Source organism: Eretmochelys imbricata, chromosome 5 (genome assembly GCF_965152235.1).
Source record: "Eretmochelys imbricata isolate rEreImb1 chromosome 5, rEreImb1.hap1, whole genome shotgun sequence".
Classification (NCBI taxonomy): Eukaryota; Metazoa; Chordata; order Testudines; family Cheloniidae; genus Eretmochelys; species Eretmochelys imbricata.
The window spans coordinates 85,944,538-85,960,751 of NC_135576.1; the positions used below are offsets into that span (position 1 = coordinate 85,944,538).

The 16,214-nt window shown below is 39.1% G+C and overlaps 1 protein-coding gene across 1 annotated transcript in view; it reads left to right on the forward strand.

The window, feature by feature from the left end:
- Positions 1–15,944, forward strand: part of SLC71A2 (solute carrier family 71 member 2) — a 51,856-nt gene extending 35,912 nt beyond the window's left edge. Inside the window, exons 6-12 of the mRNA XM_077817443.1 lie at positions 584–802; positions 2,057–2,170; positions 5,556–5,627; positions 7,267–7,379; positions 9,291–9,388; positions 11,398–11,555; positions 14,251–15,944. Coding sequence (XP_077673569.1) covers positions 584–802; positions 2,057–2,170; positions 5,556–5,627; positions 7,267–7,379; positions 9,291–9,388; positions 11,398–11,555; positions 14,251–14,448 — 972 coding nt within the window. The 3' untranslated portion in view covers positions 14,449–15,944. The remainder of the gene's footprint in view (positions 1–583; positions 803–2,056; positions 2,171–5,555; positions 5,628–7,266; positions 7,380–9,290; positions 9,389–11,397; positions 11,556–14,250) is intronic.
- Positions 15,945–16,214: the final 270 nt, after the last annotated feature.

Genomic DNA, 16,214 nt, shown 5'->3' on the forward strand with positions numbered 1-16,214 from the left:
ACTTCATGGTTCAGATGCACCAGCGCTATCAGCCATGAACAGATTTTCATAAAACGATTAAAGTACCTGAGCCCTGTTTGTAGTAGTGCTCACAGTGATGCACTTGTAGTCCTGCTGCACAAAGAGTACAAGTTTTGAGTGTAGACAAGGCATTGCATAACATATTCTGGTATCACAATTATCCCAAAATGTGGGTGCTTGATTTCAAAAAGTTTAAAGAAGTTGAAGTTGTGCATATTGACTAGGGCTGGCTGAATTTTTTTCCATTGGGAAATTGGGTTTTCAGTTAAATTAGAACTTTTGTGGAAACTGTCTACCTTCTTTGAAACTTTTTTTTGTTTTTGTTTTTCCATTGGAAAACTGAATTTTTGGATGAAAATCAAAGTTTTTCAACTGAAAACTTACCAGGTTTTGGTTGTAGAAAATTGTCTTTTTTTTTCTATCCATTTTCTGGGCCAGCTGTAATCTATTTGTTAAATGGAGTACGTGTATTTTCAAAACCATTTAAAATAGCTATATTAATCTTAATTATATGCTGTAGTAGTGAAACCAATTTAACTTATAAAATTGTTTTTATGCTTAGGTTTCTGCCACCTTTGCAGCAAGTTTGGTAACTAGTCCTGCCATTGGAGCATACCTGTCTGCGAGCAAAGGAGATAACCTTGTAGTACTAGTGGCCACAGTGGTGGCTGTCCTGGATATCTGTTTCATCCTATTAGCTGTACCAGAATCTCTGCCTGAAAAAATGAGACCTGCTTCATGGGGAGCCCCTATATCCTGGGAACAAGCAGATCCCTTTGCAGTAAGATATACATTTTTATAAATACTTTAAATTATTCCTGATGTTTAAAAATACTTAATAATTACTTTAATCTTATTGGTAAATTAGTCATTTAACTAATACACATTAATCTTACAATTGCAAAAGAGTTCTAACTATAATGAAAATAACCATGTTGGATATTTATGCATTTGGAAGCTGTTACATATACTTGTAGTGTGGTAAAGGTTTGGAGGCAGAAAATCTTAGGGAAACACTCCACCCTCTTGACTCATTTAACACATTGTTATGGAAAGGAAAGTGTTTGAATTCTTATGTTGCTGTGTACTCACTTTAAAAAAATATTGAGGTAAGCTTTTTACACAAATTGTATGCTTTTTGTTTTCATAAGGATGCTGACTTCTGTAGGTGAATACATTCACGGATGTTTTAAAAAGTGAATTGTTCTTAATGAAATCACCCTGCTGAGAGTTGCTCTAAAGAAACTGCGTTATAAATGTTGGGAGATGAGTGATATGCTTGGAAAAACTGCAGCAAGGGGACTTGATTTTCACAATTCATTAATAGTTTTTCAAAATATGATACAGTATTATCAGAAATGAGCAAGTATAAGAAATATACAAGAAATAAAAATACTTTTGTGATATGGCAAGCTGAACCTACAGAATAGTAAAAGTAGGATTTGTGCAGGTCACCAGCAGTAGTTCCTTTAATAGGGTTCGAGTAATTCATACAGCGAGTCATAATGTGTGTGTGCGTGTGTGTTTAACTGCCTTTAAGGTTTGACAGTCTGACTTGGCATCGAAATTCAATGGATAACATGGATGGATAAGACTATTTATATTAGGCTATATAAAAAGCTAATAATGGAAATATCTTAATATTTTAATTTAAGGAAAATATTTTTAATTTACATTAATTATTTCCTTGCCAGTCCCTTCCCCAGCCATTGTAATATTATACTAGTGCAGGAGGACAAAGTAACTCTAACTAGCCTGCTCCTGTTGTCCATGGTGAATAAAGTGTAAAGTAAGCAAACAAATAATGAGAATCAAGTTAAAATTCTTTCATGAGATGTTAGACAAGTAAGGAAACTTGCTTTTAAATAACTTTTACTGTAATAGTGACCCTTTCACTGTTCCATAGAATTAATCTCAAGTGAATGAAGTAATGGAAAATTTAATGGAACTACTGTTTTTATCTCTTTTTACAAGGAGCTTTCAGAGTAGTTCAGTTTGGCTCATGTTTTGTTTTCTTCTCTTCTCTTTGTAATAGTCCTTGAAGAAAGTTGGGAAAGATTCTACAGTCCTCCTGATCTGTATCACGGTATTTCTGTCCTACTTGCCAGAGGCTGGCCAATATTCTAGCTTTTTTCTCTATTTGCGACAGGTGAGTAACTGTTGGTCACTGAAGAATGCATGTCATGTTTTCAGAGTCTGTCAAGCTACGCTTCAATCAGGATTGCCAGAGTCCTATTTCTAAATTTATATTCCATTTGGGGAACTATGCCTTTAAAGTACCATATGTACATAAAGTATGAAACCATTGTACTTCGTATACAACAATTACAAGGTTTCCTTGAGGGAACGTATTATTGTAAAACTATTGCTAAAACTTTTTGTAGGTTTTAATGATCTAAAGACTTTTTTTTCCCCTTAACTTCTCAAGTGCATGACTTAATTCTGAAGTGGTTCTGGAAAGGTCTTATTGAAGTCTAGTTTTAATTAAATATTGAACCAGTGCTTACAATCCAGTATATTTAATAGCATTATATGTATTGCTTCTAGAATAGCACTGGTTTTAATGAAAACCAGCTAAATTTGTGCTAGAATTGCTCCTCCTTCATTGCTTTTCCCTTCACCTCTGAGTAATAAAAGATCCTCTTCTTAAAGTGCATTTATGTTCCTAATGTTTTGCATAGCTGCTAGAGGATGGCTGAATATTCTAGCCTGCCTTTCAGTATAAGTTTACTTTTCAGTAGAGAAACAGCAAGAACAGAGATTTTCTTTTAAAGCTGAAAGCACTGAAAATATGAGAACATCATCAGTTGGACTAGGTGAGGCACGGAAATGGTGATTAATAACCTTTTCGTAGCACAATGACTTTTTATAGTGCATTACAGATAAGAGTTCACAACTCAATTATACGCTTAAGAATCATCAATCTTTTTCTTTCGAGTGTGCTTTCTTCCATAAATCTGAAATCTTAAACATGCAACATCAATTCCATGGGTTTTCCTAATCGTGTCCATTTAATATGAATGCAAAGCACCATTTCTGTAAAGTGAATGTACTAGTGTGCATTTATAAGCAGTTAAATGTTCTTGCATTTGATAGACAACAGGGTAGAGAAATTACTGATACTTCTATGCTGAGTGGAGGAGTAAATAGCATTGAAGTGGTGGTCAGTGATGGAAAGTGAGGTAAAATGAAATTTTAAGGCAGAGAGGTGTGAGAGAGAGTGTAATACATAGGTAGAAAGGTGGAGGAAGTGGTATTAACTGGAGATGACAAAGGGAGTAATGAAGTGAGAATGGTGGGCAGATGATGGGTAAGGCTGCGATTTAGTCAAAGAGGTCATGGAATCCATGACTTCCAAAGACTTCTGTGACTTCAGCTAACGCCGGCTGGGAGCTGCAGGGTCCCTTGGCGCCTGCGGAGGCAGGGAGTTGCATGGTACCCCAGCAGCTCCTGGTCACTGCGGGTATCAGGGGAGAGTGCTGTAGCTCCCCTGCCGCTCCCAGTCACCATGAGTGGCAAGGGGGACCCTCACCGTTCCTCATTGCCGCTTGTGGCGGGGGGACCCTGCAGCAGAGGGGATTCCTGCTGCTCCCTGCCCCTACTGGCAGAAAGGGGGACCCCCACCTCTGTGGGTGGACCTGGCAGCAGCGGGGAATCCCTGCTGCTGTGAGCGCCAGCGGCTTGGGGGAATCCCCGATACTCATGGCTGCCCCGGGTCGCAGGGGGAATTCCCACTGCTCCTGTGCACCGCGGGTGGCAAGAGGGACACCCAGAGCTCCTGGCTTCTGCCGATGGCAGGGGGACTTGGCAGCTCCCAGCCGCAGCAGGGGGACCTTGGAGCTCCCCCAGGTTCCCAGCCTACCCATTTTGTCTTGGTTATTTTTAGTAAAAGTCAGGGACAGCTCACAGCTTCTGTGAATTTTTCATTATTTCCCATGACCTGTCCTTGACTTATAGTAAAAATATCCGTGACAAAAACTTAGCCTTAATGATGGGGCAAGGTGTGGAGACAACACAAAATGCCCTAGAGGACAGAACTGTACAGAGGCGGAGGAAGCAGCAAGAGGATCCATTCAGGGTAACAGAGGAGCAGTCGGCAAATTAGGAAGAGAATCAAGTCACAGAAATCATGGAAAAGATCGTCTCAAGACGTGCTTCACTCATTATCTTAAATGAACTAAGTGACTCTTGAAACTTGGAGAAGTCATTATTGCCTTTCAGTGGGGGAATTGCCATGGTGGGAAGGATAAAGCCAGATTTGATTGAAGACAGAGCTGGAGGAGAAATTGGTAAGGAACTGGAAATAGTCTGTTCAGGAGCTTGGATATAGAGGGACTGAAATGGAGAAGATAGAAGTGGGGTCAAGTGAGGATTTCTTTAAGATAAGAGGAAGCAGCAGTACTTGGAGGCAGAGGGGAAGCAGACTGAGGACAGGGAATAAGAGTCAGAGGTGGCAAGGATTTTAGGAGGCAGGACGGATGGAGTTGAGTTGGTAATAGGGTTTTGCCACAGGTTTAAAATTCTGCCCAGGATTGTGGTGACCAAATTCTAAATGTGAAATTACTTTGACCTATGTGAGATGAGTTAGTGGTCTCAGTTGATTTGCTAGTAAACAAGAGTGCCCATGCTGTAAAAACAGTCATCAGAAATGGCACTAATTGGCAGTCTCATTAGAAAGATGAATAACTCAATTGTGTGTCTCAGCACATAGAGGTGATTTCTAGTTGTGAGGAGCTCAAGTTGCGACATGTGGCTAGAGCAGGGGTGGGCAAACTTTTTGGCCTGAGGGCCACATTGGGGTTGCAAAAATGTATGGAGGGCTGGGTAGTGAAGGCTGTGCCTCCCCAAACAACCTGGCTCCCTCCCCCTATCCGCTCCCTCCCACTTCCCGCCCCCCTCTAAACTCCTGACCCATCCAACCCACCCTGCTCCTTGTCCCCTGACCGCCCCCCCCGGACCCCACTCCCATTCAACCCCCCCCCTCCCGTCCCCAGCCTCCCCTGACCACTATCCACACCCCCTGCCCCAGAACCTCCATCCCATCCAACCGCCCCCTGTCACCTGACTGCCCCCCAGGACCTCCCAGCTCTCCCTCCCCACCCTCACCCCCCCCCCCTTACCATGCTGGAGCCAGCCTTGCTGCTGCACTGCCAGACAGGAGTGGCGGGCCAGAGCGCTGGTGGCGAGGTGCACTGACACTGCGGGGGAGGGGCTGGGAGCTCAGGGGCTGAGCAGGATGGTCTCACAGGCCGGGGTTTGCCCACCTCTCGGCTAGAGCTTTGTTTCCAGAGCTATCAATACGCCTTATGAGAATAAATTCACACACAACCAAATCATAATATTTTACTGTCTTTTATGGTTTTGTGTTGATTATCTGGCATACACTCTGCTAAAATTAAGGAAGACGTTTAACCGTTGTATCTTTACAAATATCTGTGAATTAGTTCTTACATGGAACTGCTTTAACTAATTATCTGTAACTAGCGTTTGTTTTACTATATTATATTTATAATATATACTATATTTTCCTTCAGATTATAGGTTTTGGTCCTGCTACGATAGCAGCATTCATAGCTGTGGTAGGAATTCTATCTATAATAGCTCAGGTAAGTGTTATCCTAATAGCTTTTTTAGAAATTCTGTTGACTCTTTGGATATACAAAGAAGAATAATTAAGGGATTTCAGTGTGCATATATAATCACATCTGTTTGAGTTTTGATAATGAACCTCTTTTACAAAACATTAAATGACTCCAACCTAATACATTACGTTTCTTGAACATTTTTCCCCGAAGTTGTATGAGTATAACCAATCAGGTGTATGCTACTGATGTGTCATTTTTTGACATGTTGCAATTATGAATAGATAAGATCCTTTCCACCCTTTAGAGTCTCAGAGTAGATTTTGTTCCGTAAAGGAACATCTTGTTCATTCAGATTCCTTCTGAGAGACTGCCTCTCTCCATGACTTCCAGTAACAACTGTGTTCTTCAGGAGCAGTGGAACTGAGTTTCAGAGGTGTGAGATGTGCAAGCTCACTAAAATGTGATTCTTTCAACAGCTGGACCAAGATTTTGGCCCTTATTTCAGCGAGAGATTAATGGCAACTAACCTAACTGCTTTCAAAACACAATACAAAATTTATTTCTTGACTGCTTTCTCACAGTTTAACAACAAAAAATTCAAATAATGAGGAGGATATAGAAATGGATTCCTTTAACTTTTATATTTGTAAAATGCACATCAGCTCAATATAAATGGGTAAATTTGGCCCCTTAAAATGTTGATCTCTGAAAGTTGCGACTCTGGACATCCACAAAGATTACTCACGTGGCATATGATTTAGTTCTAACTTTGCTACTGAAATATTTTCATGTCTGCCAATACAGTTAAATATGGGGACAATGAATGAAAATGAAAAGATTAACAGCAGAATGATATAAGTGAGGAAGTGTGGTGTATTACAGAAATACGGATATGATTTGTTTCCCTCTTACTGTGATGGGGTGTTGTATGTAAGATGGTTCTCCAGCAGTGTCTTGGACATTTTCTACTGTCCGGCACAATGCACTGTGGCAGTGCGTGCCTTGCAGAGAGCTCCATCAGGAAGTACCTGTCTCCTGGTTTGGATCAGTGGGCTTCCCTTCCCACAGGGACCACCAGTGGGCCTTCACTGGCTGTGGCCTCTGGGGCTCCTGTGCCCCCGTAGTTGGACCCTGCTCCATAGGAAGTGAGGAAGAGAACTGAGAGGTAGGACAGGAGAAGGCACAGAATGAAATGCAGTCCTTCATTCTGCATACAGGAGAAAAAAATGGGATTTAACACTGGATTCCAGTGAGCAAATCAGCCATCTTTGATTCTTGAAAACCATCTTGAAATAAGCGTCTGCTCTAAAGTCAGCCTGTTCTCAAATTTCCTGGGATGGCTGACTAATCCTATTGTGAGACTTACTAAAACTGAACTGAATTTGAGGAAATGATGGGAAAAACCTCTGTGTGTTTGGTTTTCTGGAACACACAGATATCTGAGTATCACTGTTCTGCATTCAATACTTAACATTGGATCAAGTCAGGTGTCTGTGTTTGAATTATTAAATACAAAAATGTCATCAGTCAGAGTTCAGTTAATTGAATGTGAACAGCAATAGTGGAGCTTCTCTTGGATTGTTTCCTGTAAAAGTGGAAGCTGTATTAAAGATCTCAAGTTTAAAATGCTTCTAAGCTGAGTCATTCCTTATTTTTACAGACCGTGTTCCTCAGTATCCTGATGAGGTCAATAGGGAACAAGAATACAGTCCTCCTTGGCCTTGGTTTCCAAATGCTCCAGCTGACCTGGTATGGTTTTGGATCTCAGCCTTGGTAAGCACACATCTCCTGAGCTGCACACATTTCATGGGGCTTTAAAGTAATTTTTTCAAAATCTCCCACTACTTTGAACATTAACATCATTTTCTTTCAGAACATGATACACTTATCCTTCAAGTATGTTACATTGGTTAGTTGTATAACTTGGCCTTTAATTTTTAAGTTGCACGTGGCTTTTTCCTAGAGTTATGGCTTACTGTGCTTTAAAACGAGCACCTTTTTAGTCTGAGGCTAGCAGTATCGCTTAACAATTAAGACAAAAGCAAATGCATCTACAAGGGCAAAAAAAGTTTGTGGTGATTATATTTTATATATATGTATATATTTATTTATTCTGAAATTAGTCTTTTAGAGTAGCTTTCATAACCTGTCTCTCCAAAGCAAGCAACAAGAGATAACAGATGACTAGTCTGTTAGATGATTGGATCAGTGTACTTACTCCTTTAAGCCTTGTTTAGATGCGTGTAGCAACTAGTCATGTACAGCAAGGACTTGAATTTATTAATCCTTTTGATTATTAATTTGCATCTTACTCTTCCACAAACATCCAGGATGTGCTAGTCATCCTAATAGTTAATTTTCTTACCATATCAGCCCATTTAAGGTGTTCTTACAATTTAGTCCTCTGATACCAGTTACCAGTTCTGGACATTTGCAGCTGTGGGCTGCCAGGTTGATCTCTGCCTATCTTTCCCTTTTATAGAAAGTATTGAGGGTTTTTGGAGTATTGTTTCAGGAAAAGTTTGGTCTGTTTTACTTTGATAAACTTGCTGCTGAAGTTGGATACCAGCAAGACTGTTCAGTCTGGCTTGCCCAACTAATCGGTTTCAGCACATAAACTTATTATGGAGCACAGGCTACTTGCTATTCTCATCAGGTTGCTTTTGTCTATCAGTTATCCACCCTCTTCTACCATGTTGGATGTATGTAGTGACAGAGTATTTTTTAAAGCTTTAGGTGCTGCGTATAGCCCCTTCATAACTTCCTTCCAAACAGCTCTCCCAGTGAGGGCCACTGAGGCAAAAGCTCTTTCCTTTTTGGAGTACAAACCTCTTCTGTGCGATAGTGAAGAATGCCTCACCAACTTTTTCACCATAGCTCTCCACAACAATTGAGATGAGCTAGAGAGCAGCTTTACCTAGAGTAGTAGCAGCTAAACAGAGATCTTGGGCTCTATGCAGAAACATTGGGTGAATTCTGGAACTGGGTTTGATGGTGAAGTAGAAGAACAGAAGACAAGCTGTTCAAAAGCCACACTAGAAAATGCCAAGTTTCAGAGCTGTAGCTCATGAAAGTTTATGCTCAAATAAATTTGTTAATCTCTAAGGTGCCACAAGTACTAGAAAATGCGTATTCCCCTATTAATATGTGCTCTGCCCTGCATATTGAATATCACCTCAGACTCTGTTCAGTTAACTTGGGGGATATTAAATAAAATTAATCAGGATGGGATTGAATAAAACCTAGCTATTTCCAAGGAGCCTGGCAGAACCTGGCATGCACCTATCCATGCAGTAAATTCACTGAAATTGCTCCTTGGTATGAGCTTTTCTAACGGAGGACAAGGCAGCATCAACAATATTTTGCTCACCTCTCATCTTAGCTTGGGTTGAATAAAATCAATTAATTTCAATGAGCTCAGTGTAACTCAGAAAAACAAATAGGAGAGGCTCTGAGGTTGTTTAACAAATTGTAAGAGAAGAAAATTACTAAATTGGAAATGCGAAGCCATTACAAAAATTACATCTTTGGGTACTTAATAGTGAATGGTTTAGTGACAATTTTAAGAACAGACCCTAATTGAGGAACCTGAAAATGTTTGTTATATTCTTGCTTGTTTGGGGAAATCCTTTTGTACCTAAAAGTATTTATATTTTGAACAAAATATGTATTTAATCAACGCAGGATGATGTGGGCAGCAGGAGCTGTAGCAGCCATGTCAAGTATTACGTTTCCAGCAATCAGTGCTCTAGTTTCACGAAATGCAGAGCCAGATCAACAGGGTAAGTTCAGTAAATTCATCTTGGTGCTCCTGAAAAATTCTTTCTTAAAAACCATAATACCTATCTAGCTGTGCTCTTCAAATAAGATGACAAAGGAGGTAATTAGTTTTGTCAGTAGGAATGAAAGTTTGTTTCTGGGTATTGCGGAGAGAGATGGATGCACATCAGGCATACTTGCCTTTCATTATTTCCTAAAAAGCATTGCTCTGGTCAGTGCAGTCATCTCTTTACATAATTGCCTTTAAAGATGCTAGAAAATAAAAGTAAGTTGCTACAGTAACTTCCATGGTTTTTCCTCTCCACTTGTGTTTAAAAGCATTCTATGACTTTGAACAACCAGCACTAGTGTAACAGTACTATCTTTCTCTTAGCAGCTGAGATTTTCCCATTGTCTGATTTATATACCTTATATACAAAAGAAACCTTTTCTTTTTGCTCCTTGCCAGGAAAAGAGGGTGGTCCAATTTGCTCTAAGTTTCTTTCAAAAGTATAAAAGAAAAACTTCATCACATGTCTCTCTAGGGAAGCAGAAATAATGAAGACATGGTAGAAGGGATGGCAAGTGTGCATGCATGTTTATTCCAAATCGTAAGTTGGAGAAAGAGGTAAAAATATGAGCTGTATTCTATAGTGCCGTGGTGCATTAAAGGCAAATGTAACTATCAAATCCCTACCTGATGGGTTTCCAGTCTAAAGTTAGAACAAAGAAATGAGGACAGTAAGATAGAAAGTAAAGAGAAGATACAGCCTTAAGAGGCAGTCTTCTGTTGGGAAAGGTGATATTTGTACACATTTGATGGTAGTTTTCTGTAGGCCTAACACAGTTTACAGTGATTACATTCTAAGAGTGAACAAAGTTTCAAATGAAGATTGCCCTTGTTGGGTTGTTGTATTGTAGAAGGAATAGTTTTTTCAAGCAGTAAACAATTGAAAGTAGCAGGGAAGAGGTAGGGGGAAATACAGCTGTGCACTGTTGATTCAAAGCCACCTAGAAAGCTGTACATGACAGGATTTATGTAATTCCAGAGTGACATTATGCCACCTAGTGGAGAGGAAACAGCCATTGTAATTACACATAGCTCCTGCAAAACTGAACAGAAATTAAACAAAACTGAGTGACTTTCACTCACCCAAGCCAAAAGGATTCTTCCATACTTTCTTTTTGTTCCAGTGGCTCATGGGAATCACACTTTCCCTGGTTTTATACTACCTGTGTCAGTAAAAATGGTCTCCGCTTAATTTAAAAATAGTTCACACCAATCTGAAGATCTGTTTTGTTCATGTCTGTCTCTTTAGTTTGTAAGCTCGTCAAGACAGATGGGCTTCTTTTGTCTTATACAGCATCACCTCGTACACAGGCAGTGCTTAATAATGACACTTGTTTATGTAAGTTAGTATCCGTCAGCAACTGCCACAAATGTGGGCAAACCTTTATTAACTCAGTACTTTGAACTTCCGGAGCTACCTCTGAGTTGGAGCAGGAATAAAATTTATCTGAGGAGGACCAGACAAGGGCAGGATGTTACTGATGGGGAACAAAATGTTAGCTTGATGGGGGTATTTTGCAGGTAGAAATTTACCTGTTTGTTTATAACCAAGGCTAACTATCTTTTAGGTAAGGCAAATACCATCTTAAGCCTCTTTTGTTTAGTATAGGTGTGGAGAGAAGTTCAGTTAGGGAGAGCATGGAGGCTGAGCTCACGCATTATAGCTGGGAAATTTTGATAACTTCTAATTCAGACCCCTCAGTTTCAAAATTGAAAATGTTGCTAGCAGCACATTAATATATTGAGCAAACTGTGCCCATGTGGAAGCTAACTAAAATCCAGCTAACCTTCCTTGAAGGCATTTATTAAAACCCTCTCATGTGAAAGGTAAGGTTAGTCTATTACATGATAGAATTAAACAGTAATTAAGAGAAGTTTTGTGTGGTTGTACCATATATAAAAATAAGGGATGGCTAATGAAAAGGCTGCCATCTTCACTACCGTTAACTTTTCCTTTCACAGGTGTTGTCCAGGGAATAATAACTGGAATCAGAGGTCTGTGTAATGGCCTTGGACCAGCTCTCTACGGCTTTATATTCTTTCTCTTCCATGTGGAACTCAATGAATTGGCACCTGTCCAGAGTTCTGATAAGAACACCATGCAGGATCCTAGTGATGAGGTAAATCCATGGCCAGCTTCCATTGTTTTTCAGTCACAAATATCAAATTTGCATGATTAAAATATTTTGATCTGGAACTCCTGGTATTTGTTCCTATGCTTTAGTTTTATTCTTAATTATATAAGAGACACTTTAAAGAGAAAAGTAAATAACAGATGTTAGAGCCAAAGCAATAGCTTTGGTTTTTAGTTATTATAGTGGAGCTAATAATAATCTTTTGACATAAGAATAAACTTTGTGTGCAGCTATGATTTTCGATGCAATAATATGTGATTTATTGTTGATGGGGAGGTTAAAAGATTTGGTTTATTTAATTACAGCCAGTTTCCTCATTAACATGACAGTACAGGTCTGATTATGCAAGTATGAAAGGGCGTATAGTTTTTATAGTGATCATAACAAGAGAAGCATCCTCTGGCCCACAAGTTTTTAAATGCAGGCTTTCTAGAAAAATATGCTTCAATAGACTTGCACCTTCTCTTTGACATTTTGCATGAATACCTTGTAACCCCTTTTTTGATTCCCTCCAGTAATACTAAGAAGTTGCTTCTGAAATGCCTTTGCTGTCTTTCCCTTGGTCCATCTTGTAAAGTTTAAGCTTCTTGTTGTTGCCTATGTCCCCGCCTACCTCATGGTTTTTATTGCCCCTTCACTCTTTTATCAAAACTTTGTTTAGCTGTTTCACCTGTCTTTTGCTGCTCTCTCTTGGCCGTCTGTGCTATCTTCTACCCTGACCCATTCAGCTCTCACTCTTTCTTTCAAGTCTTGCCTGAAAACCCTGTTTTTCCAAGAGGCCTAATTATCTCTGTGTACTTGAAATTAAATTTTTAACAGTAGATTGATGTATTAAGATCTTACATTAGTAAGAATTCATTTCCTTTACAGAATATTCCACATTCCATTCACTAGTATATCATACATAAAACTAAGCTACACTTGTCAGAAGACATTTTAAAAGTGCATTTTGTTGCAGAATTTTCAGTACTTTAAAATCATGTTTGCTTCCAATTATTAGTAGTGATGAGCAAGGTTCCAGTTAAGTGGAGCTTCTTTCATTCTGAAGATTCTTTTCATAAAGCAGAATATAACTTTAGGATACTGCATGTGTGCCACTGGTCTCAGTGACCATTTCCTCATTGTACTGAGAAACCTGAAACATTTTTCTGTGTGTAAAAAGGGTTCTAATTCCAGGAAAAAGTTGCCTTTTCAGTAACAATCAAAAAAATTTGTGGTTGCTTTCTCTACTGGGACTCCAGTTACAGTCACATTCTGTGACAAATTTGGTTTTCCAATATCATTTGTGTTTTTTTCATCCAAGACAGAGTTGCTCTTGTGTTAAAATACTGTCTTTCCAGTGCTTGAACTTTTCTTTATCACCTGTATGTGTGTGGTATGATGCTTAGCCCTATCAAATCTTCTGTCAAGGTTATTAATCCTGGAAGTTAAGATTGCCTTTCCAGGGAAGTCAGCTGAAGCCTGTGATCAGTCTTAAGGAGAAGCTAACGTTTGCACAATAAAATTTATCTGCAACTCTTTGGAGGCTTTGGAAACTTGCAAAGATGATGCCAGCCTGAGAACCCACTGAAACTTGGATGACTGCAATGGTTTTTAGCCTCCCACTTTGCAGATAAAGAATAGAAAGAAGATAACTTGAATCAACATATCCCCACAGTAATGAACTTCTCTTCAGTTTGCACTGCTGATAGGGTTAATCGTGGCGCAAATGTATGCCTGCTATTCAAATTCGTATTCAGTTCTTAAAACTGATTTATGATGTGAAACTTGGTGCTCTTCATTCTTTATCCCTCCACTTAAAATTGTTAGTTGCACTGAAATAGATTTGGAACCCTAAGAGGACCTTCCCTGAGGGGTAGATACAGACTGCTGAACATGCCGATGCCTACACCTGGTAGATCATGTCATTTGAGTAGCCCCATGTTAAGTCTTTGAATACATGCAAGCATGGTGAAGTGAGGGCCATGCAGCACATGCTCGTTGCCGACTCCTTGTTCGACAGGACAGAGTAGTTTGAAGATTTCTCTCCTTTGCCGTTTTTTAAAAGGGTAAACTAAGAAAACCAAAAATGTGCCCCCTTGAATTCTATATGGTGGTTTCTTTTCTTCTTGACTTGAGCTTAAAATCACATCCTCATTTCCCTGTGTTTGCTGGAAGACCTGGTCAGGATCTTTGGAGGGCCCCCTTTGCTGGAAGCAAGAAAGCTGACGCTCAGGTGACGTCTTAACGTGACGCTGTTTAGGTTGAGAGAGATCTGATGCTTCTGTTCATTACAAAAATAAAAAAAGAAAGGTGGGCTTAATACAGTATTTTTACAATAGCTTTAGCATCTTTATACATCATAAAGAACCAATAAAATCAAAAACATGTTTTAATCTTGTTTTTAGTTCAACTGCTTCAGGGGAATGCTTTCAGTCATAGCTATTTGGTGAACTTGACATGAATTCACAAATAGTTTTCAGTTGAATGAAACTTTTTATTCAGGGCGTGAAGTATCCACTGAAAATTTCAGCCAGCTCTAGTTGTAATGCACATACAAATTGAGCATGCAGTTAGATATACATTTAGTAAACAGCTTTTTAAAATTGTTGTCCTATTGCCTCCTGTTTCAGTGGTGTAATATTTTAATCAAGTAGATATGTCAGTTTCATATTTTTCTGATTTGCCTGTTTTGTTGCAGAGAGCTATCATCCCAGGCCCACCTTTCCTGTTTGGAGCATGTGCAGTTCTTCTAGCTTTTCTGGTTGCCTTATTCATTCCTGAGCACAGTAAAGCCAGCTGTACCAGGAAGCATAGCATCAGCAGTGCCCAGAGCAACAACCCAGATCGTGGCAGTGATGACGACATTGAACCATTGTTGCAAGACAGCAGTGTCTGAGAGCTAGCTTTGAAAAAGGAGGCTGCAAATCAAAATTCATGCACTGAGCTGTGAACCCAGAAAAAGGACAGAATGCAGTGAGCCTCTGGTCTCTTAAAGGAGGATAGAGCCATGTTCAAGTGAAGGCCACTTGTTGTGGATATTGGTGTCCACTTAGGGTTCATACTGTCAAAATTTACTGTGGTGTTTTGTTTTGTGTACTAGGGCAAGGTAAGGTTTGAGTCCTTTTTCCCCCCTGTACCTGATATGTAACTGCAAATGCCATCTCAAGCCCTGATGTTGGATTGAAAACCTAAATGCACAGACCTTGCAGAGAGCAAACTTTAATAAAATACTTTGAACATTCAGTTCCCAAAGTCACTATAAACAAAATAAGCAGGTTTGAGGCAGACTACAGTTCCTGCCAAAATAGTTAAAGGTTAAGTTTTGCATTTTAAGCCTTTTCTTTGGATGTATGGCCCTGTGTAAACCTCCTTGGTTCCTTGCAAACCTATCTACATAGTTTTAGTATCTGAAATATTGCGGATGATTAAAGGTCATATTAAAATTCCTGAACCCATATTCTCAAATATTTGTATCTCATACTAATACAGAATCCGGTAGACTCCTTAGGGTGTTGATAAAACTAAACAATTACTTTTTACAGATGAGGGATCACATAAAACTAGCCTATGAGTGAAGGACATATTCAAGTCTTAAACCCACATTCCAGAACGGTGTCTGACCTGTAGTGGCTAAAAAGAAAATCCAGTTGGCACCTGTGAGCATTGATAGCATCACCGCTCTGCTAGTAGAAAATTATTTTAATGATTGACTGTATAGCACCACAAATGTAGAGAGACGTTCTTCGTTTGTGTGAGGGCTAGTTAACTGGATGCTGAGGCGGCTTACATCAAGACTTGTGTGTATTTATTGCATTTTGTCACTCTGATCTGCCGTATTAAAATAACTCTTCCCACTAATTTCACCCCTGCCTTAACTGCTACTTAGTGTGCATTTATTCTCATTTAGCCTTCATATCAATGTGTCTCACGTGATGAATCTCAAGGAAATATGCATATTAAGTTCTTTTCTAAAAGATGCTTTAAAGAAGTTGAGTCTACAAAGTGTTATGCTAATTTTTAGACATTTTATGAAAAATTATACAGATTTATATGTATTTTGTTGCAGTGTAAATGAACCATTAAACAAAACCTGACTTTAACAAAGTACTCCTATGAATGTTTTGTACGTATGAAATATATGTAGATATTTGTAAGGAGTTCTAATTTTTTCCAGATGGGGGTGCTGTGTAAATCTTGTATTTATAAATGCAATGAGGGTACTGACAGATATACAGTTTTTATAAAGGATTGTGTATTGACTGAACAAATTTTAAAAAATTATATATTTTGAAACTTGTTCCACCTTGAGCAGAGATAACAGACCTTTTGTACTATGCAGTTTGGTTTTTAAGTTAAGCTTCCGTAATAAATCTGCAACTTATATTTCCTAGGTTTCATGTGTTAAGTGTGTGTTCTTGCAGTTATTTATTACTTCCATTTCATTTTCCCTACTTCAGATTGAAGATGATTTACCATTCAAATTATATTATATTAGTAGCTCAATACCCCCAATAAAGTTTTCAGGTCCCCATAATGTTATGTTTGAACATACAAGTAATAAGATACTCTGTGTATCAGAAAGCTCACAATATAGGTTTGACAAGGTGTGACAGTTGGGTGCAACAGAGATCTGGGAGGGGAGGACGGATAACAGTGAAATAT